The sequence below is a fragment of the Salmo salar genome, chromosome 17 (genome assembly GCF_965601325.2).
Source record: "Salmo salar chromosome 17, fSalSal1, whole genome shotgun sequence".
In the NCBI taxonomy this organism is placed as follows: Eukaryota; Metazoa; Chordata; class Actinopteri; order Salmoniformes; family Salmonidae; genus Salmo; species Salmo salar.
This window is the reverse complement of record NC_138307.1, coordinates 1,783,355-1,806,145: the sequence shown is the minus strand read 5'-3', so window position 1 is coordinate 1,806,145 and position 22,791 is coordinate 1,783,355. Positions and strand designations below refer to the sequence as shown.

General features: G+C 41.4%; 1 protein-coding gene across 5 annotated transcripts; it reads right to left on the bottom strand.

Moving 5' to 3' along the window:
* Window positions 1-398: 398 nt before the first annotated feature.
* cars2 (cysteinyl-tRNA synthetase 2, mitochondrial) lies at window positions 399-22,791 on the bottom strand. Of its 5 annotated transcripts, XM_082963365.1 has the most exons (18): window positions 17,321-22,791; window positions 16,615-16,687; window positions 16,270-16,405; window positions 9,418-12,200; window positions 9,286-9,336; window positions 9,071-9,188; window positions 8,901-8,972; window positions 8,648-8,753; window positions 8,453-8,533; window positions 5,467-5,596; window positions 4,922-5,055; window positions 4,586-4,653; window positions 4,355-4,421; window positions 4,119-4,257; window positions 3,661-3,784; window positions 3,294-3,392; window positions 2,458-2,673; window positions 399-908 (listed from the first exon to the last, which is right to left on the bottom strand). In XM_082963365.1, the coding sequence occupies exons 4-18, from the start codon at window positions 9,663-9,665 to the stop codon at window positions 843-845; spliced, it is 1,719 nt and encodes a 572-aa protein (XP_082819491.1). In that variant the 5' UTR covers window positions 9,666-12,200; window positions 16,270-16,405; window positions 16,615-16,687; window positions 17,321-22,791; the 3' UTR covers window positions 399-842. The 5 variants fall into 5 exon arrangements, with proteins under 5 accessions (XP_082819491.1, XP_082819488.1, XP_082819490.1 ...); XM_082963362.1 differs by having other exon boundaries at window positions 16,615-22,791; XM_082963364.1 differs by having other exon boundaries at window positions 16,270-16,687.

The window sequence follows — 22,791 nt, the reverse complement described above, 5'->3', positions numbered from 1 at the left end:
TGGACAACGTTGGAGGCAGCTTATGGTAGAGAATTGAACATTAAATTATCTGGCAACAGCTCTAGTGGATATTCCTGGAGTCAGCATGCCAATAACACACTCCCTCAAAACTTGAGACATCTGTGGCATTGTTTTGGGTTACAAAACTGCACCTTTTAAAGTGGCCTTTTGTCCCCAGCACAAGGTGCACCTGTGTAATGACCCTGCTGTTTAATCAACTTCTTGATATGTCACACCTGTCTGGTGGATGCATTATCTTGGCAAAGGTGAAATGCTCACTAAGAGGGATGTAAATAAATTTGTGCACAACATTTGAGAAAATAAGCTTCTTGGGCATATGGAAAATGTCTTTGATTTTCTATTTCAGCTCAGGAAACATGGGACCAAGACTTTACATGTTGCATTTATATTTTGTTTTAGTGTGTAATAATTTAAATGGCATTTTGCACAGGAATAATTTGACAATTCTGATTTCAAAAGATTTACATATTTGATAGTCATTCCCCTGAAATACATTTTACTTTGAATAAAGTAGCTTAAGGTGAAAAATATTTTACATTAACAATATTTTATATACAATCCTATCAACACTTTTCTGCAGACCTAAGTATAATTTTATGACAATCCCATTTATAACTATGTGATAGTATCATATCCAATGCCAGTGATAATAGTCCAACCTGCCCTATGACAAATTCCATTATACCAATCCTTCCAAAGTCTTGAGTAAACCGTCAACATCATAGCAGCTCCAACCCCATGTCTCCCAGTCTTTGTGGTAGTCCTCAAACCAGGACATACAAAACTCAATCTAAGCACATTCTGTTCGCAATTCTGTTCTATTATTTCTTGTCCTGGCCAGCTGGCCTCCTCTGCAAAATCTCCCACGTGGAGTTGGGGCCTCTGTCCTGAATCCAGAAAAAAAAGAACAACTTGAGTCATAATGAAGGAATGTCACCCAGTTTAAACTTCCTCATACTACAAACACTCAAGTCTTTCAAGCAAAAAAGAACAGTATGGTTTATTTTGCAATATCAGTACATAGCTATGCAGGATGTATTTTTAGACACTAGATGGCATAAAGTTTCTAAGTGTTCAACTTCTTGGATTAGTTTTACCCTATGGTTTTACTTTTGAGGAAAAATATGTCAAGTGTTAAATGTGATTTTTTTCTTCATTCAAATATTACTTGCCTAAATTAAATCTGACAATTAAATACTAAATGAGAAATAATCCAGTGCTTCCAAAACTTTCTTTACTCATGTCATTCATATTCCATTCACCCAGCTCAATGTAACATCGATAGGTTTAGGCTACTACATGATACTTGAATTTGCCCTATACCCATCATGAGGTTGCTACAACCTAACCTAAGTTTATAACGTATTAACATAGGTGCACAGGAGGTTGAGAGAAAGGTGGCAGTGACACATTCAATACCGCCTTGCACACTCTTGCCTGCATCTAGCGGATCTAGGGTGTAATCATTAGTCCAAACATTTGTTTAGTTTTACAACCAAATCAAGAGTTTCTATTGCAGGTCAGTCCATCCCGTTTACTTACGTTTAAGAAACGTTTTGCAACAGAATTGGCAGAAGGAATACACCCCTGATCACCCGCACAAACAGTTCACTTTCATAGCAGCCACATACAAACAGCATTATCACCTTGCTCGATGTACAATTTCTTCTCGCATCTCACCTTTTCTCTTCACTTGTGGACCTTGATGCACAACAGCTGTCTGTGACCCAGTGAAAAAACCTCTCCAAGACAAACTTTCATAACGTACCCGCTAACCGCTACACACAGCCTACAATTATCACCATATTAGCTAATGTCACAGTCAACATAGCTACTAGAAGTAACGCGTTAGTAAACCTGCTACAATGAGCTTGGGCGTTATCCAGATTTTTACTGTTATTCTGCCATTCCGTGATTTATGCTATTACCGGCTTAGCATACAAGGGGGCGCTAAAACTGCAAAAAGTCCAATGGGCGTCTATTACCAAAATGCCAAAAAAAAATTGCACAAGTAATTTGCAGTTTCTCTCGTTCATTTTAGCTTGTAAATGTCCACACTTTTGATTGGTAGGATAACATGTCAGTTCATGTTGCAAGAGCTCTGATATGTTGGAGCACGTCCTCGAAGTTGCTATAATTATTGTGTAAGTCTATGAGCCTCCTAGGTTTTGTATTGAAGTCAATAAACCCAGAGGACGGAAACTAGCTGTTCTCTGGCTACACCATGGTTCTACCTGAGAGAGTGCTGTTGAGGCTACTGTAGACCTTAATTTCAAAACACTGTTTTAATCAGTTATTTGGTGTGAATATATTTAGTATAGATTTATCTAAAAAGGATAACTTTAAGGTTTCACTATTTTTAATGAAACTCACTGAGTAGGATCATCTTCCCCTTCCTCCTTTGAGGAGCCTCCACTGACCTACACACACACTAACCCTTATGTGCACTCCTATAGATGCAAGGTCTTTCCGCAGAGTGTCGCAGGCCTTGAGGAGGGGTATCTTTTCTGAGTGTGGTCTTGGACTGGCATGGGCGGGCTCTCCAGGCATGTCTTCCACGGACAAAGCGAAGGCCCGCACATCGCTACGGAAACGAGCCAACTGCTCCACCACGTTCTCTAGGGTCCCCGAAGAATCAACAGAATGAGCCTCCTGAAGATGAAGATAGGTGAGATATGGAACAAGTAAAGCAGTTAGGGTTATGGTCCCTTATGGTCCTGTGTGGCTCAGGTTTGTGGATTCAATTCCCATGGCGGACCAGTACAAAAATGTATGCCCTGGATAAAAGTGTCTGCTAAATTACTAAACTGTCAATTGTAATGTAAAATGGTTATAATTAACCTGATTTTAGGCCCATAATAGGTGCCATTTTAACCACAGAAAAAAGTAACTTGCATCAAAAAGACAACATACTACCAATACTGCTGGCATTTATATCAAAGAGATGGTGGCAATGGTTTATGGACATTTACCATTAAAATGGTGCAGTCACACAATCATATGTTGCACTGGAATAAGGCCAGGATTCAATCCAATCAGTGGTAGATCCGTATAATAGTGCTTATTGATATTTAAAGTCTATTTCCGATTGAGCCGACATATGCTGCATTTACTGTGAATACGGTCTCCGTGAACATTGCTTTAAAAGGTGCAAAGCCCGATCGGATTGAACCCCGACCTTAGTGGTGCGCTGAGTATTTGAGGAGATACACTCCTATTGTGCTGTCATAATGTCAGTGAGCTTTGTGTTACTATGAACTTTAATCTCTGACCTTTCTGTCCAGCAGGTCAACCCCCAGGACCTCAAAGACTTCCCTGATGTAGGTGAGGAAGGCCCCAAACACAGCTGGGCACCTTGGTGATCTGTCAGGCTACTCAGACAAGGCACAACAAGTAACAGTGAACCATTCACCATACAGTACAAGCAATCCCCTTATGAAACACAGGAAAATCTACATGAGAAATTGTGTCATCTTTGTAAAAATTCAATGCAATGTGTGAAGGTATGACTTGTGATTATGTTACATATTATTCAGGTTAGTTGTGTGTCGACATGCTGAGACGTTGACTTTCTTTGCCTGAAACTGTTCCTCAGAGTGGTACGCTACATTTGTCATGGTTCTCATCTTGACAGGTTACCTTAGCGATGGGCTGAAGATGGCGGTTCCCATGGTAAACAAGGCTCATGATGGCATTAACAACCCTTGGCGTATCAAAGTCATCTGCCAGTGCTCTGACAACGTTTGCTTTGGTTTCAGCTAACCTTGAAAACACAGACGCCAAGGAATTGGTCAAGGTTAATCTGCTTACCTTCTGAAGGACATGGGATATGGTAGGAAAAATTAACTGTTCAACCTGACCTACGACAATTAAACATAAATAAGTGACCCACCTTGTGTAAAATATGCCCGTGAATGTATCATCCTGACAAAGCCGTCATCAGAAACGAAAATGGCAGTAATGTCTCAATGAACTGAGAATGCATGTGACTCTCCTGATACGATGTTCCTGCACTAGAATGAATTTGTGTGTGTGTATTCAATGCTGTACTCCACTGCATATAAAGTATAATAGCAGAAAGGAGATGTAGGCCCTACCTTTCCCATAATGCCCCCTCCTGCACAGCCTGGCACTGCAGCTGGCCCCTCATGTAGGCCTGGGCATCATGGGTGAAGGCAGTAATGGTTGCCAGGGAGCTCCGAGCTTCGTTCAAGCTGGCGTCACTGTAGTCGATTGCTGTGAACAACAAAAAAGATGACCCCAGAGCTCAACATCACTTGAGTAAAATGAAAACCAGTTTACCATCATAAAAACAACCAAAAAGGGTTCACACCTGATCTGTATTTGGTCAGAAGGCAGAACATTCGGAATTCATTGGTGGAGTAAGATTCTAGGAAATCCTGCAAGTGAGAGAGATGAATACACATGAAGTACATATTACCTCAATTAGGAAGAATTTAGACTTGTTATAAAACAAATGACATTTTCTAAAGTGCAAGCCTGAAACCATTTAATGATGTTTATTTATTTAAAAGTAGTAATGTACTGTAGATCAACACTTTACCTTTATCGTTATATAATTATTCAAGGACTTTGACATTTTCTCAGCACTTCCTTTAAGATGTAAATGTCCTGCATAAGAAAATAAAGTAAAAGTAGAAATGCAGATATGAATCATCTCCTTTTGCCATTCTCCATCATTACCCATGGAGGACTTAAGTAAAGCATAATCCACGTAAGTGGACATCAGTCACATTTATTATCTTTCAATCTAAATAAAACCGACTGATACATAAAGAGACTCCCTTGGACATGTACAATAAGAAAAAAATAATTTCCGTTTTGCTACGGTGTGCCCTACTGAATACGACCTACGTGTCACAGGACTGTGGAGTCCTACCTGAGTGCAGGAAGTAGTTCCCCCACTGGCCACACTGGTGGTAGGCCTCACACTGGGCGATCTCATTCTCATGGTGAGGGAAGGCCAGATCGACGCCCCCAGAGTGAATGTCCAGCTGACTTCCAAACACAGAACTGGAGACCAGAGAGGTGAAAGTAAACTTTCAGAAACTGATCTATTTGCATTCCCATATACTTTTGGCCCCAAGTGACAGACACCAGGGGGATTATTTAACTCCATACAGTGAACTCCCAACATATAAATTACATGGTGATAATAAAATGCATATTTTATCAGATGAACACAAGCCATGGTAGGTAGGCAAATATTTCTTGCTGTGACAGAGAATGAGTTGAAAACAAAAGCAAAGACATGATGATGACCTAAAATAGCCTGGTTCCAGATCTGTTTGTGCAGTCTTGCCAACTCCAGTGGTCATTTTCATTGGCAAGACAGTACCAGATCTGTTTGTGCTATGTTAGTCCTGAATGATGAATATAGGGTTATTCTTCAATAACCAAGGGTTAGTAAAATGAGGTTGGCACCTGGCAATGGTGGAGCATTCGATGTGCCAGCCGGGTCTTCCCTTGCCCCAGGGAGACTCCCAGGAGGGCTCCTGCGGCTTGGAAGCCTTCCACAGGGCAAAATCTCTGCTGTCCCGTTTCTCTGTGTCCCCTAGGAAACAATGTGTTAAAGCTTAAGGTTGCCTATGGTTTTGAAATAGCATACTGTAGTCTTCCAAACACAAAGGAAGTACAATCTAAGCTAGATGCCCTCAATCTCACACAAATTATCAAGGAACCCACCAGGTACAACCTTAAATACATAAACATGGGCACCCTTATAGATATTTTCCTGACCAACTTGCCCTCCAAATACACCTCAGCTGTTTTCGATCACTGCCTCATTGCCTGCATCCGCGGTCAAACGACCACCCCTCATCACTGTCAAATGCTCCCTAAAACACTTCTGCGAACAGGCCTTTCTAATCGACCTGGCCCGGGTATCCTGGAAGGATATTGACCTCATCCCGTCAGTAGAGAATGCCTGGTTGTTCTTTAAAAGTAATTTCCTCACCATTATTTAAGATAAGCATGCCCCTTTCAAAAAATGTAGAACTAAGAACAGATATAGCCCTTGGTTCACTCCAGACCTGACTGCCCTCGACCAGCACAAAAACATCCAGTGGTGTACTGCACTAGCATCGAATAGTCCCTGCGATATACAACTTTTCAGGGAAGTCAGGAACCAATACACACAGTCAGTTAGGAATGCAAAGGCTAGCCTTTTCAAACAGAAATTTGCATCCTGCAGCTCTAACTCCAAAAAGTTCTGGGACATTGGAAAGTCCATGGAGAATAAGAGCACCTCCTCCCAGCTGCCCACTGCACTGAGGCTAGGAAACACTGTCACCACCGATAAATCCATGATAATCGAGAATTTCAATAAGCATCTCTACGGCTGGCCATGCTTTCCTGCTGGCTACCCCAACCCCAGCCAACAGCTCTGCACCCCCCGCAGCTACTTGCCCAAGCCTCCCCAGCTTTTCCTTCACCCAAATCCAGATAGCAGATGTTCTGAAAGTGCTGCAAAACCTGGACCCGTACATATCAGCTGGGCTAGACAATCTGGACCCTCTCTTTCTAAAATTATCCGCCACCATTGTTGCAACCCCTATTACTGGTCTGTTCAACCTCTCTTACGTATTGTCCAAGATTCCTAAAGATTGGAAAGCTGCCGCGGTCATCCCCCTCTTCAAAGGGGGTGACACTCTAGACCCAAACTGTTACAGACCTATATCCATCCTGCCCTGCCTTTCCAAAGTCTTCGAAAAGCCAAGTGAACAAACAGATCATTGACCATTTCGAATCCCACCGTACCTTTCCCGCTGTGCAATCCGGTTTCCGAGCTGGTCACAGGTGCACCTCAGCCACGCTCAAGGTACTAAATGATATCATAACCGCCATCGATAAAAGACCGTACTGTGCAGCCATCTTTATCGACATGGCCAAGGCTGTCAATCACTGTATTCTTATCGGCAGACTCAACAGCCTTGGTTTCTCAAATGACTGCCTCGCCTAGTTCACCAACTACTTCTCAGATAGAGTTCAGTGTGTCAAATCGGAGGACCTGTTGTCCGGACCTCTGGCGGTCTCTATGGGGGTACCACGTAGTTCAATTCTCGGGCCGACCCTTTTTTCTGTATATATCAATGATGTCGCTCTTGCTGCGGGTGATTCCTTGATCCACCTCTACGCAGACGACACCATTCTGTGAATATCTGGCCCTTCTTTGGACACTGTGTTTACAAACCTCCGAGCTTCAATGCCATACAACACTCCTTCCGTGGCCTCCAACTGCTCTTAAACGTTAGTAAAACTACATGCATGCTCTTCAACCGATCACTGCCCGCCCGAATAGCATCACTACTCTGGACGGTTCTGATTTAGAATATGTGGACCACTACAAATACCTAGGTGTCTGGCTAGACTCTAAACTCTCCTTCCAGACTCATATTAAGCATCTCTAATCCAAAATTAAATCTAGAATCGGCTTCCTATTTTGCAACAAAGCCTCCTTCACTGACGCTGCCAAACATACCCTCGTAAAACGGACTATCCTACCGATCCTCGACTTCGGCGATGTAATTTACAAAATAGCATCCAACACTCTACTTAGCAAACTGGATGCAGTTATCACAGTGCCATCCGTTTTGTAACCAAAGCCCCATATACCACCCACCACTGCGACCTGTATGCTCTCGTCGGCTAGCTCTCGCAACATATTCGTCGCCAGACCCACTGGCTCCAGGTCATCTACAAGTCTTTGCTAGGTAAAGCACCGCCTTATCTCAGCTCACTGGTCACCATAACAACACCCACCCGTAGCACGCGCTCCAGCAGGTATATATCACTGGTCATCCCCAAAGCCAACACCTCTTTGGCTGCCTTTCCTTCCAGTTCTCTGCTGCCAATGACTGGAACGAATAGCAAAAAAAAAAAATATATATATATATATTTTTTTTTTAATCGCTGAAGTTGGAGAAATATCTCCCTCACTAACTTTAAGCATCAGCTACCTGAGCAGCTTACCGATCACTGCAGCTGTACATAGTCCATCTGTAAATAGCCCATCCAACTACCCATCTCATCCCCATATTGTTTTTATTTACTTTTTTTGCACACCAGTATTTCTACTTGCATATCATCATCTGCACATCTATCACTCCAGTGTTAATTTGCTAAATTGTAATTTCTTCGCTACTATTGGCCTATTTATTGCCTTACCTCCTTACTCCATTTGCACACACTGTATATAGATTTTTCTATTGTTATTGACTGTACTTTTGTTTATCCCATGTGTAACTCTGTGTTGTTGTTTTTTGTCGAACTGCTTTGCTTTATCTTGGCCAGGTCGCAGTTGTAAATGAGAGCTTGTTCTCAACTGGCCTACCTGGTTAAATAAAAGGTGAAATACATTTTTAAAAAGTATGACAAAAACATGTCACAATGAAGTGATGTAAACACGTACCAGGCTCACCAGCTGCATCTCCAGCACCCATAAGCTTGCCGTAACGGTCCCCGATGGACCCGATATCGAAATACACGTCCCCTGCAGCAGAATGAACACCCGGAACTCAGATCCTGCAACTATTTGCAAACTGATCTTGGCTTGAGAAAGTAACAACGAGAATGTATCAAAAATTACTTTTACATATAGACATACCTTGTTTTGTGGCATAGGCGTGTTCATTTCTGATGATGCCCTCAATGAAAGCCACAATTTGAGGTATATTCTCAGTGACCCTCAAGTACACAGCAGGAGGAAGAACCTTGAAAAATATAAATGAACATGCATATCTTTGCCAACATATCAAATATATGTGCAGTAATTAATGTATGCAGGGTAAGTACTATATAATACACAGCTAACAAAAGCTCAAATTTCTTCCACCCAGCAACATTACATACTCACACACCTTCAGGGCTAACATGTCATTTTTAAATTCCTCCTCGTACATTCTGGCGAGGATTGTTGGAGATATGCTTTTCTGCAATGTCATCAAAAATATAATCAAAGTATGAAAAATACATCAATATCATCAGCATCTCAATTATAGGGGCTGCATTGGAGGTATAATAAGCCTACCTCCAAAGCTCTTCTGATGATTTTATCATCGATGTCAGTGATGACCATGACATGAATGACATTGATGCCAAAGACCCTGGATAGAATCCTCTGGATGATGTCAAATCTGACATAGGAACTTTGAGAGATTAAAGTTCAGCCGTTTCAGTATAGCAAAAATCAACTTATGACATTTAATTTTGTATCATTGAAAATATACTTTGAGAGTGGGTTACCATGCATGCCCCAGGTGAGCATGGTCATAGACAGTGGGTCCACAGCTATACCTGCAGTAACAGTACAAATAGTTACTTCCGTCAATACCCAGTCAGCAGCAGTAGCTATATGAAATCCCATGTTTTCCATACCAAGTAGCAATTCCTTCCTGCGCCAATACCAGTGGTTCTTTCTGTTTGGTGAGGCTGTTGTAGGTCTTCAACCCCGTGTCGTATCCTGTTGGTCGAGTCCATTTCTTCCCCACCCCTGTACATGATGCACTGGGTCTGAAGATCAGTTTGCTTGGTGACACTAACGTTAGCTGAGTGTCCTTTGAGAAAGCATACCTGCTTCTTAATTTCAATAGAAGCGGCCTAAATACTGTTATGCAGGGCCACATGGTTACAACTGAGTGCAAAAGAATAGGATGTACCTGTCGACGGAGCCACTCGTCCAGTCTCTTGTGTCAAGCGTGACAGACAAGTAGCTAGCTAGCTTGACAGTTCTCAATATAGCTAAGTAATGTAGATTAGCAGGCAACTCAACTGCCACTTCCAAATGTGTTGTTAAGTCGTCCGTTGTGCCTGATCGCTACCTCGACATGCTTCAATATTTGATTGTAAAGCGCACGTGCATAAACCGAATCTTGAAAGCTGCTATACTCGGCGTTACAAAGTTGCATTCCGTTCACAACTAGCCTCGTACAATACATCCAGATCTCGCGAGCTCTTCTATGATATAATGGTGGTCCGCAAACCAACGTTAAAGGTGCATGCCGCCACCTACTGTGCTGGAGTGTGTGGTCATTCACGGTTTATAACGTTTCTAAATCCTCCTACCTAACTCAGTCCTTCTGAGAAAATAAAAAAGAGCACTACTAACTTCTAATAGACCCTTCCCCCATCCACAAAATCCTTTCCCAACCCGTCCAACCTGAATGACCCTACACTTCAATCCAACCCTCTCTTCAACATACTTACAACAATATAACAACACATGCTCCACCGTTTCATCGACCATACACTCCAGACACAAATCATTCACATGCTTGCCAACCACAGACAAGTTCAATGTACAATTTCTTAAGCGCAATCAAGCAAACACCAACTCTTCCTTCCATTTACATAAGTATTCAGACCCTTTACTCAGTACTTTGTTGAAGCAGACTTGTCTCGAAGCCACTCCTGCGTTGTCTTGGCTGTGTGCTTAGGGTCATTGTCTTGTTGGAAGTTGAACCTTCGCCCCAGTTTGAGGTCCTGAGCTCTCTGGAGCAGGTTTTCATATTGGATCTCTCTGTACTTTGCTCTGTTCATCTTTCCCTCGATCCAGACTAGTCTCCCAGTCCCTGCCACTGAAAAACATTGCCACAGCATGATGCTGCCACCACCATGCATCACCGTAGGGATGGTGCCTGGTTTCCTCCAGATGTGACACTTGGCATTCAGGCCAAAGAGTTCCATCTTGGTTTCATCAGACCAGAGAATCTTGTTTCTTTAGGTGCCTTTTGGCAAACTCCAAGTGGGCTTTCATGTGCCTTTCACTTAGGAGTGGCTTCCGTCTGGCCACTCAACCATTAACACCTGATTGGTGGAGTGCTGCAGAGATTGATTGTCCTTCTGGAAGGTTCTCCCATCTCTACAGAGGAACTCTGGAGCTCTGTCAGAGTGACCATCGGGTTCTTGGTCATCTCTCTGACCAAGGCCCTTCTCCCCCGATTACTGTTTGGCCGGGCAACCAGCTCTAGGAAGAGTCTTGGTGGTTCCAAACTTCTTCCATTTAAGAATTACGGTGGCTACTGTATTCTTGGGAATCTTTAATGCTGCAGAATTTCTTTAATACACTTCCCCAGATCTGTGCCTCAACACAATCCTGTCTCGGAGCTCTACGGACAATTCCTTCGATCTTATGGCTTGGTTTATGCTCTGACATGCACTGTCAACAGTGGGACCTTATATAGGCAGGTCTGTGTGCCTTTCCAAAAAAAAAATTAAATAAATAAATAAATAATATTTAACCTTTATTTAACTAGGCAAGTCAATTAAGGTCAAATTCTTATTTACAATGACGGCCTACACAGTCCAAACCCGGATGACACTGGGCCAATTGTGCGCCGCCCTATGGGACTCCCAATCACCGCCGGTTGTGATACAGCCTGGATTCAAACCAGGGTGTCTGTTGTGATGCCTCTAGCACTGAAATGCAGTGACTTAGACCGCTGTGCCACTCAGGAGCCCATGCCCAATCAATTGAATTGACCATAGGTGGACTCAAATCAAGATGTAGAAACAGCTCAAGGATGATCAATAGAAACAGTATGCACCTGAGCTCAATTTCGAGTCTCATAGCAAAATGTCTGAATACTTATGTAAATAATCAAATGTATTTATATAGCCCTTCTTACATCAGCTGATATCTCAAAGTGCTGTACAGAAACCCAGCCTAAAACCCCAAACAGCAAGCAATGCAGGTGTAGAAGCACGGCGGCTAGGAAAAAAACTCCCTAGAAAGGCCAAAACCTAGGAAGAAACCTAGAGAGGAACCAGACTATGAGGGGTGGCCAGTCCTCTTCTGGCTGTGCCAGGTGGAGATTATAACAGAACATGGCCAAGATGTTCAAATGTTCATAAATGACCAGCATGGTCAAATAATAATAATCACAGTAGTTGTCGATGGTGCAACAGGTCAGCACCTCAGGAGTAAATGTCAGTTGGCTTTTCATAGCAGATCATTGAGAGTATCTCTACCGCTCCTGCTGTCTCTAGAGAATTGAAAACAGCAGGTCTGGGACAGGTAGCACATCCGGTGAACAGGTCAGTGTTCCATAGCCGCAGGCAGAACAGTTGAAACTGGAGCAGCAGCACAGCCAGGTGGACTGGGGATAGCAAGGAGTCATCAGGCCAGGTAGTCATGAGGCATGGTCTAGGGCTCAGGTCCTCTGAGAGAGAAAGAAATAATTAGAGAGAGCATACTTAAATTCACACAGGACACTGGATAAGACAGGAGAAATACTCCAGATATAACAGACTGACCCTAGCCCTCCGACACATAAACTACTGCAGCATAAATACAGGAGGCTGAAACAGGAGGGGTCAGGAGACACCGTGGCCTCATCCAATGATACACCCGGACAGGGCGAAACAGGCAGGATATAAACCCACCCACTTTGCCAAAGCACAGCCCCCACACCACTAGAGGGTATCTGGTTTTTATTTTGAACAAATTAGCAAACATTTCTAAAAACCTGGGGTATTGTGTCAATTGATGAGGAATTTTTTTTATTTAATACATTTTATAATAAGGCAATAACGTAACAAAATGTGGAAAAAGGGAAGGGGTCTGAATATTTTCCGAATGCACTGTAAATACTTGTGCTCAGAGTCCCATCTCTTCTGCCACACATCTTATGTTTGGCCTCACCTCTACCCAGTGGAACATTAATATCAATTATATCTCGTTTTAAAGCTCTTTTGGCTAACTGGTCTACAATTTCATTCCCTTCCACACGCAAATGTGCTGAGTCCCAGCAGAATCTCACTACTACACCAATTCTCTCAATTCTCCATAATAACATGAATACCTCCAATAGTAGGTCACTCCTATTCGATTTACCAGATGATAAACTATTCAATACATACAGCAAATCTGAGCATACTATAATTCTAACAGGTTGCACTTCCTCCACCCACTGGAAGGCAACTATTATCGCCAACAGTTCAACTGAGTATACTGACAGTTCATCTGTTAGTCTTCTACATATCTGCACATCAAATTCAGAAACATAAACGCCTGCTCCTTCGTGCCCACATTCTGGGTCCTTGGATCCATCTGTGAAAAACTTCTGACAATGTAATTGTTAACCAGTTTCCCTCTATCACTGACTTGTGACCAATTGTCCCTTTTTCTCTAACAAGGTTAGATCAACACCAGGATCTGGGAGTAACCATGGAGGAACATCCCCTATCACCACAGAAGGGCCAACCTCCAACTCCCTCAAACCACTCTCATCAGCAAGCTTCCAACTGTCCAACCAAAACCACTGCCTGTCTACTAGTATATTCCCAACAGTCATCTAGAAGTGTAGCAGTGGGAGGCTCAACCTCACAGCTTTTCAACCTAACCCAATAAGCTAATGACAATGTTTTACTCTGTATATCCGAAGGCATCTCACCTGCCTCCACTAGTAAGGCACATACAGATGTTTATTTAAATGCACTAGAACATATCCTTAAAGCTATATACTGGATTCTGTCCAGCTTCTGAAGCCAAGTCTTCGCCGCTGTTATCTCACGAGCTCACAACGACACTAGTCACCACATCACTTCACTAATGTCACAAACATGGCTGACGGGGGAGGAACTTAGCTGAGCCAACCCATAAAGCGAAGCTTGTCCCAGACACAGAGTTTTACCAAACATTAGGAACACCTTCCTAATATTGAGTTGCACTCAATATTTGCACTCAGAACAGCCTCAATTAGGGCATGCTCTTCAAGGTGTCTAAAGCGTTCCACAGGGATGCTGGCCCATATTGACTTCAATGCTTTATGCTTCCCACAGTTGTGTCAAAAATCCTTCTTTAACCTGTCTCCTCCCCTTCATCTCCACTGATTGAAGTGGATTTAACATCAATAAGGAATCATAGCTTTCACCTAGATTCACCTGGTCAGTCTGTCATGGAAAGAGCAGGTGTTCTTAATGATTTTAATGCTCAGTGTATAATTTGTATTTATTAGGGATCCCCATTAGCTGCTGCCAAGGCAGCAGCTACTCTTCCTGGGGTCCAAACACACCAAAGCACCCACATTACATATAAAACATAAGATAAAACTGTGAACTGTTTGTAATGAATGAGCTAAAGATAAAACACTACATCACATAACATCCCTACACCACCACATATCATATCACCTGACCACACTACTGAACAGTAGTCTAGGTGCAACAATACCAGGGGCCTGTAGGACCTGCCTGGTTGATAGTGTTGTTAAGGCAGAGAAGCGCATTATTATGGATAGACTTCTCCCCATCTTAGCTACTGTTATATCAATATGTTTTGACCATGACAGTTTACCAACCAGGGTTATTCCAAGCAGTTTAGTCACCTCAACTTGCTCAATTTCCACATTATTCATTACGAGACGTAGCTGAGGTTTAGGGTTTAGTGAATGATGTGTCCCAAATACAATAGTTTTAGTTTTGGAAATATTTATTACTAACTTATTCCTTGCTACCCATTCCAAAACTAACTGCAGCTCTTTTTTAGTCATTTTTGTTAAGTGTTGCAGTCATCTCAGTTGCTGTAGTAGCTGGCGTGTATAGTGTTGAGTCATATATGAATAGTCATAAAAAATTATATAATTACAGCAAGCTGTAAAAGATTTACCAGAAAACGTGAATGACGGCTTTACTAATAAACAACCTGAAATGGTTTCCTGTGTTGTTTCAACAGATGTTCATCCCCAAATAAGGTCACAATTGTGTTGCTGTTGCTGTGTTTTATAATGAGCTATTTCTGATATTATTAGCATGTTATGTGGTTGTATGTAGCCTTTTGTAATGTGCATAATGTACAGCAAAGTTAATGTTGCTCTTTTCACCTGATCTATTGTGGGTTACACAGTGGAACTACACAATTAACATTCCATAGAATATTTAGTTAAGATTAATGGCAAAATTAGATGGTTGTTAAAATATCACGGCGACGTCGCTCAATATCTCCATCTCTGCATTACATCCTGGTATTTTTCGTTTTGAATAAAGAAAACAAAATGCTTGTTTAAAAATATATTTTTTATGAAGGTTGCCCTTTTATTACAAGTGCAAAAAAAATGACATTTTCAAAACCTGTGCTGATAGCGTACATGAAGTCAGATGTGTTCTCGCTATATACATGTTTGAGACAGACACACACTGCCGGAGGCATTCATGCATAAACAGAGGGACTATGGTGTGGCGGGTTGTGAATTGCACGTGGGTCAATGAAATGTATGGGGTACATTCTGAATGGTAACATTACATGTCCAGTTGATTCTACACTGAGGAAGAGCTGCAGCTCAACCTCCCCAAAATATGCCCATGCATATCACTGACCACGTTTACATGCACTCCAATATCCCATTGTTATTCGGGATACTCAAGTATTCTGTTTTTGAGTCATATAAACATCATATCCCGTTTACAATAACCCGAAAAACCTTCAATCCTGGTTATGAGAAACCCAGATAAGACGCCTGGGATATGCTGATTTTAGACAGGATACTGTGGCATGTAAACATCTTATCCAATTTACAGTTGTTTTTCACGTCTGCGTAGGCTTAGTTTCGGAAATCATGGGTGTTGTGTGATGTTTTAATCTGATTGTCAAACAAATCACTTCAGAATGTAGGCTAGCTGTGCAGTTCTATCCACCATAATAATTTATTTCGCCGATGCTCTGTACTGGACCTTGTAGTCTACTGGCTTAGGCTACTTTTATCCCTAATTTAGATACATTTCTGCTTATAATTTCAGACATTTGGTAGGCCATTTATTTGTCAACTGTAGTTAGATACATGCAGGGTCTCTTCTGTCAGAACTTGTTGCTCCAGAAGACTAAATAAAGTAGTGCTCACCAGAATAATGTCTTACATCAATAGAATTAATGCATTAGTATTCTAGTTAACACTGATGAAGTTGTATTTCGTTTAGGGACCGAATAAATGCAATAACTCCAAAACAGTGGAAAGATTGTTCCTGTGCGAAATGTCATCAGTTTGACCGGTTTTTACGAAATGAGAAGCTGAGAAAACAATGAAACAGGTTTCTGATAATACTTCAGTTAAACTTGAGTGCATATTGTATGTGGTTTAAATACTGTCTGCAAGTCTGCATGTATGTATTACAATTATACACTTCAACAGTGTTTACCACTCCTGCTCTGAGGTGGGGAGAGAGGTGTAGAAGACAGAAAGTGAAAGAGGTAAGAACAGTGGCAGACAGCATATGATTCATGAATTACGGTGTTACCCTAATATTCTCTCAGTTCGTCACAATTGCGGTGTCTCCTAACCAGCCTTGGGCCCCCTGTTGGCCCGATGGCTATCTTAAGAGTGGGTGAGGTGGCAATGACAGGACTGGCTTCCTCTCTCACATCAAAACATACCTGCAGACGAGTGACAGATGGATAGAGAGAGAGCATGATTAAGCCTTGTTTTTTTTTATTCCAACACAGTCAGTCATCATAATCAGGAGGTGAAATGCAAAACTGACCTTGGATCATTAACTCTGGGACTACTACATCTCCATCTGTATTTCAATGTAAAGCATCTCTTTAATAATACTTCCTGTTGACCCGAACAAGTGACATCTCACCTATGATCATGCTGTGCCCTCAGTGTCAGCAAGTTCAGATGCGGGAGGGGTTCACCAAAACAGCTGATATAACCTAGAGGATTTAGGGAGAAGGGGGAGAGGGATGAAGTGAAGAAGAGAGACTTGTGTGTGTGTGATCTCACCTGGTGTCCACATTATGTGGCTACAGAGTACTTTATGCTGAAAAACAGACACATGAGGACAAACAATAGAAGATAATGTCAATAGAAGATACTGTATGTGACGCAGACACCTATCGGAGTGTACGTGAAACATTTAAATATAGAGGGCTATGTGTCTCACCACCAGGGAAATCATGACTTGGCAGCAACAGAGCAACAGATAGTCCAGTGAAAATGGCTGTGGTGTATGTGGTGTAAATCTGAAAATTAGCAGCTGATATCTTAAGGGTTTTTTAATTAATGCATGTGAGACAGGTTCCATGTACAACAAGACAGACAGAGATGGAGAAAAGAACACAGAACAGTTTAATTAATTATGGGCACTTTTGCCAGCAATAAAGCTTCCATGGCCTGTTCCTCGGACAATATCTACATTTTTGACCCCTTGATCAGCTCGCTCCCTGAAAGTAAAGAAAACAGCTTATTTTTTATAGATATGAAAACAATAACTGAGATATGACCATTCAATTTAAAGCAGCAGATGTCCTTTTTGGGATACGCCAATACAGCGCAGTGCTGCTTACCTGAGATGCCATCTTCGTAGGTGTCCGCTTTGACTTCCTTTGTGTCGAAAAAAAGTTGCTTTCAAAACAATTATTTTTGATTGAAAATAAAAAAGGTTTTGCTCTCAACAAAAAGACATAAAATGTACCTCCATAGCATATAACAATTTGCCTGTGAATAACCACACTTTCATACAAACGTGCTACTGTATGCAGAATTATTGATACACAACCGAAGATGCTGCCATATCCTGCCAGCACGCCCACAAGCGAGCCACTCAGGAGCAGAATGATGACGCATTGAAGTGGGAAAGGAATGAGATGGGAACAACAATTTGTTGCAAGTTGGGGAGGGGGGCTCTTAGCTGAACAATAGACTATAAAACCTTTACTAAAGAATAGTCTAATAGCCGAGCTAGGTGTGAAAAAAACAACCTATCACAGACCAGATTTGACTTAACGACTAAGGGGTAGCTTGCTACACAATGTAATAAAGTAATGACTTTTCAAATAAGTTACCTTGCACGTTATGTTGGCTGACAATTTGTTAGCTACGCTGTCCTTATGAACCACATAGCATATCATTACAGCAGTATGTACTGGTTTGTCAGTGTCACGAACAGGCTCGAAGCCCGTAACAAAAAGGGAGACAACATGTAGATAAAGAATAACAAAACATATTTATTAACTGAAGTAAAGTAAAGACAATTAACAATGGTGTGTGTTTAGTCAGTAGTGTAAGTGAGTGGTCGCGTGTATACATGTGATAATGAGGGGTGTTGAAAGGTGCAAACAAACCAAATAACTACAACCAAAATCTGTCTGTGTCTGCATGGAGAGTCTCCTCAATGAATGGGGAAGAGGGGCATTTAACCTGGGACACACCTGAGCCCAGGTGTGTCCCATTTCACTGACGACCCTCCCGGCTCTGCCCACCGACATCCTATTAAGGTAAACAAGAGCAAAGAGAACAAATTCGGCAGACAGAGTGGGAGGGTCGTCACAGTCAGCTAGCTACCTAACATTAGTAGTTATACATCAAACTTGCTAGTATATTAACTATAGGCTAACTAACTACCCAACGTTTATTGACTTGATTATAATCGTCATTCTTAGCTTAGCTAAATGGTATAGTCGTTGTGCTTTCTCAATGGACATTTGAGTGCTTTCATAAATTCGTTCTGGTTATCTATAGGCTGGACAATAGAACGAATCAAAAATCACCCAAGGCTGAAAAACAGCTGAAGAACGTTGGCTAGAACTGGAACACTAGCGCGAGCCCATAGCAAATGAATGGAATCGAACATTCGCAAGGCCTGTTTTGACTGGAGTGAGGCTTAGAATTCCATAAAAAAATGTATCCCTTTTTATTTTACCAATTCAATCTGTTCGTGGGACGAAACTGGAAGAAAATTGTTTTTTTTTAATAGAAAGTAAACATCCGCACCTCGATGGTGTCAACTGTGCATATGTCTCCGTAATGAAAAAGTAGGGAACAAATAAAAACTTCTGACTTTCTGGTCTAGAGATCGATGACAAACGAGCTCGCTGCCCAGACTTATATAATTACAAAGGGGAGATTCTCCTGATTAAAATGGTGCCCGACTTGAAAAAAACTAAATACACACAGTGAGCTATTTGGCGAAATAGACCGGCATGCCTTTCCATAGGAAAACAATGGGGGGAGCTCAGAGTTCCAAGGGCAAAAAGTATTTGGGGGCTAGCATTTGATGACAACTGAGCTAGCTGCCCAGGCTTACATAATTAGAAAGAGATTCTCATGATTAAAATGGCGTCCGACTTGAAAAAAATCGAAATATACACATTGCGAGATATTTTGTGAAATAGAAAGACATGCCCATATTTCCCCCATAGGAAACAATGGGAAGACTGCAGAGTTCCAATATTATTTTTGCTGTTTACATTTTAACTACAAAACAATGTGAGCAGGTCTCATTGTCAACAATAGCGAAGCAGGCATTGTGACGTTGAACAATAAACTGGGAATAGGACGTTCGGAAGGCGAGTTGGTGCCACAGTGCTCAATAGAACTAATAGGAGTTGACAGGGTGAAAAATGCAATAAGGCCTGTTTTTTTTCGCGATTACTTCAAAACGACGGCAAGCAGCTGGGAAATATGGTCATATTCTGAAACTGGGCTCCACGGCGGATGTAATTAACTAGTTTATTTATCAGAAAAGAACGTTGTTAAAAATTTCATGTGTCCAGCCTACTATCTACACGGATTTCAGAGCACTCTCGTCAGTGTACCAGAGTGCAGAATAATTCATTTACAAGCGCTCAACACCCGTTGAATATGGCCGGTGTCAGTAAATGTTGGAAAAAACGCATAATTAAATTGTTTCCAGCAGCACATTTACAGTCACCAACGCTCTAGTTAACACAAAAACTGCCTTACCAGCTCTGCTAGGGCGAGTAAAATGGTCAGAGTGGTCTCATTTGTGTCAATCCTTCTCCTCGGCCCGAACGTCCAGTGTGCGCTCTGAGAGCGAAATGCTCTGAATTTATGAGCGTCACGTTGTACAGCGCTATATTTTCTGTTCTATCCTAACGGAAACCCAGAGGGTTTTTCATTTTTCATGGAGTAGAAACACCATAATATTAATCTAATTAATTAAGCAAGTACCAGTCAAAAGTTTGGACACACCTACTCATTCCAGGGTTGTGCTTTATTTTTACATTGTAGAATAATAGTGAAGACATCACAACTATGAAATAACACCGGCCTCCCGCGTGCCCTGCATTCTGTATTACAGACATGGCCTGCTCTCCCTTATGTAAGGAATTAGGCACTTCCCATGTTTATGACAGTATGTATTGTAGACTGCACAGTAGCCTAATAAACAAATAAACACATTTTGTTAATAAAATAAAGATTTAAAAAAAATACTCTTTCAAAATGCAGATGTTGATTTAGTTATGGATCCATAACAAATTACTATGGGAATAAATATCACTGATTTACAGAAATATTGGAACAAAGTTGTCTACTGAAGGCAAACAATTTAGAATCCTCCAAACCTGTAGCCTACTCCCGACAATCACGTTGTACAGCGCCATATTTTCCATTCCATCCTAACAGAAAACCTTAGGGTTTCGCTTTTCTTCTTTCTCTGAATGGAAACACCATAACATTAATCAAATTAATTAAGCCAAATTTCTTAAAATCAATCCCATATACTATGTTATTACAAGAATGGTTTTAAATTCTCTGGTAATGCCAATACGGAATACTATAAAATGCTTCTCAAAGATGCCCTCTGGTGGTCAAACTAGCAATAACTTGCAGTAACAGAAAGAATGGCTGAGAATTGAATGACGTGCCACAGAATGCCGCAGCAGCACGCAAGGTGTACCGCAGTATTACGCAACTTTAAAAGGAGGAACCACATATCAGGATGTTTCATCATAGACATAGATATATTCTATTATGGTTTTCTTTGTTTCCTATTGGTTTTCGTTGCTGTAGATGTTACTTTACGTATTGGGAAAGTGTTTATGTAGAACTCATGAGCTAGGGGCATGATTTTCCATGTTTGAAGCGGGCCTGTATAGGTCTATTTATTTGGGAACTTGAAAATAAGGGAGAGCCGCACACTCTAGGAGCTCAGATGCAAAAATGTAATATCCAACGTTTGGGTATTTAAATTCTGGCCAGATAACCAAAAAAGAACATGACTTTCTGGCTATTCAACACCCTAAAATTGCCGCTTTCTATACTTTGCCGAAATTACACAAGAATGTTACAAAACCTCCAGGGCGCCCTATTGTAGCGGGCATTGATGCAGTAACGGCCCCTCTATCTACTTTTGTTGACTTTTTTATTAGACCATTCGCAGAACAGCTCCCCTCCTTTGTAAAGGACACCAGCAGTATGATCTCTATCATTGAATCTCTTGATCCTCTCCCTGAGAATACCTTGTTAGTTACTTTTGATGTTGAGTCGTTATACACAAATATTTGTGACCCTAATGAACTACCTTCCAGTGCCTGCATTATAATATTGGCTGAAATAGTACTCACACACAACTATTTCGTGTTTCTAAATGATTTCTTTATTCAGACGAAGGGTACTGCTATGGGATCACCCATGGCTCCTAACTATGCTAATTTGTATGTGGGTTACATGGAGAAACAGTCCATTTTCAACCCTCTCAAAAATGTTTTCTTGCCTAACATCATTATTTGGAAATGGTATATTGATGATATTTTTGTTCTATGGAGGGGTGATGCAGAACAGCTCCAGGCATTCCATGCTTTTCTTAACTCCTGTTCTGAACATTTGAGATTTACTAAGCAATCTGATACACGTCAAATCAGTTTTCTTGATCTTCTGATCTTGTGTGAAAATAATGTTCTATATACTGATCTTAACAGGAAACCTACTGATCGTAACAGTTTGTTGAGGGCTGATAGTTGTCACCCACTTCCCTTGAAAAATAGTTTGCCCTACAGCCAATTCTGGCGAATCAAAAGAATTTGTAAAAAACAATCAGATTTCGACAGAAATATGGCTGAGACGCACAGAAAGTTCAAGGAGAGGGGGTACAAAAATGATCAGATTAATATTGCCATTGTGAAAATTCAAAACAAAACGAGACATGACCTTTTTCAAGGTCAGTCTCGCAAAAAGACGCATTCTTGCATTCTAACTACCCGCTATTCAAAGCGCTCTGAACAAATTAAGGGAATCGTTCTCAAACATTGGCACATTCTAAAATCCAATGATAGTCTCGGTAATGTGTTTTCGGACCTTCCCTTGGTCGTATTCTCGCGGGGCAGAAATCTCAGAGACCTATTGGTACACTGATTTACCACCCCAAGATATTCCTGAACAACGTCTATTTGCGCCCCTACTGGATGGAAATTACAAGTGTAATGGCTGTGCTCAATGTAATGGCACTTATAAATGTAGATCCTTCAAACACCCACAAACAGGGAAATCGATCCCAATCAAAGGTGTTATCACGTGCTCCACTAAGGCAGTTATTTATCTTATAACTTCTCCTTGTGGTAAAAATTATGTGGGTAAAACAAAGTGTGAATTAAAAGTACGTATCTCAGAGCATCGTAGCACCATTAGGTGCAAAAACTTGACTTACCCAGTTGCGGCCCACTTTATGGAAGCAAACCACTCGATTTCGTCTCTGCGTTATATTGGCATCGAACATGTCACCCTCCCAAGGAGAGGGGGTGACCTTGATAATTTATTGTTAAAACGAAAGGCTGCCTGGATCTTTAATTTAAAGACCCTTGCTCCCTTCGGTCTCAACGTAGACTTTGATCTGAAGCCAATCTTGTGATTATTGTGACTTTGCCATTGTAATTGTTTGTAAGCTTGTGTAGTCTAAAATGTATCTATGATCGTATGCCATCCATTTGTTCTTTTGTATGTTCTTTGTATGCCATTTTTATATTTCAGAATTAACCAATGATATTAGGCCACATTTGGCCATGATTACAGACACCTG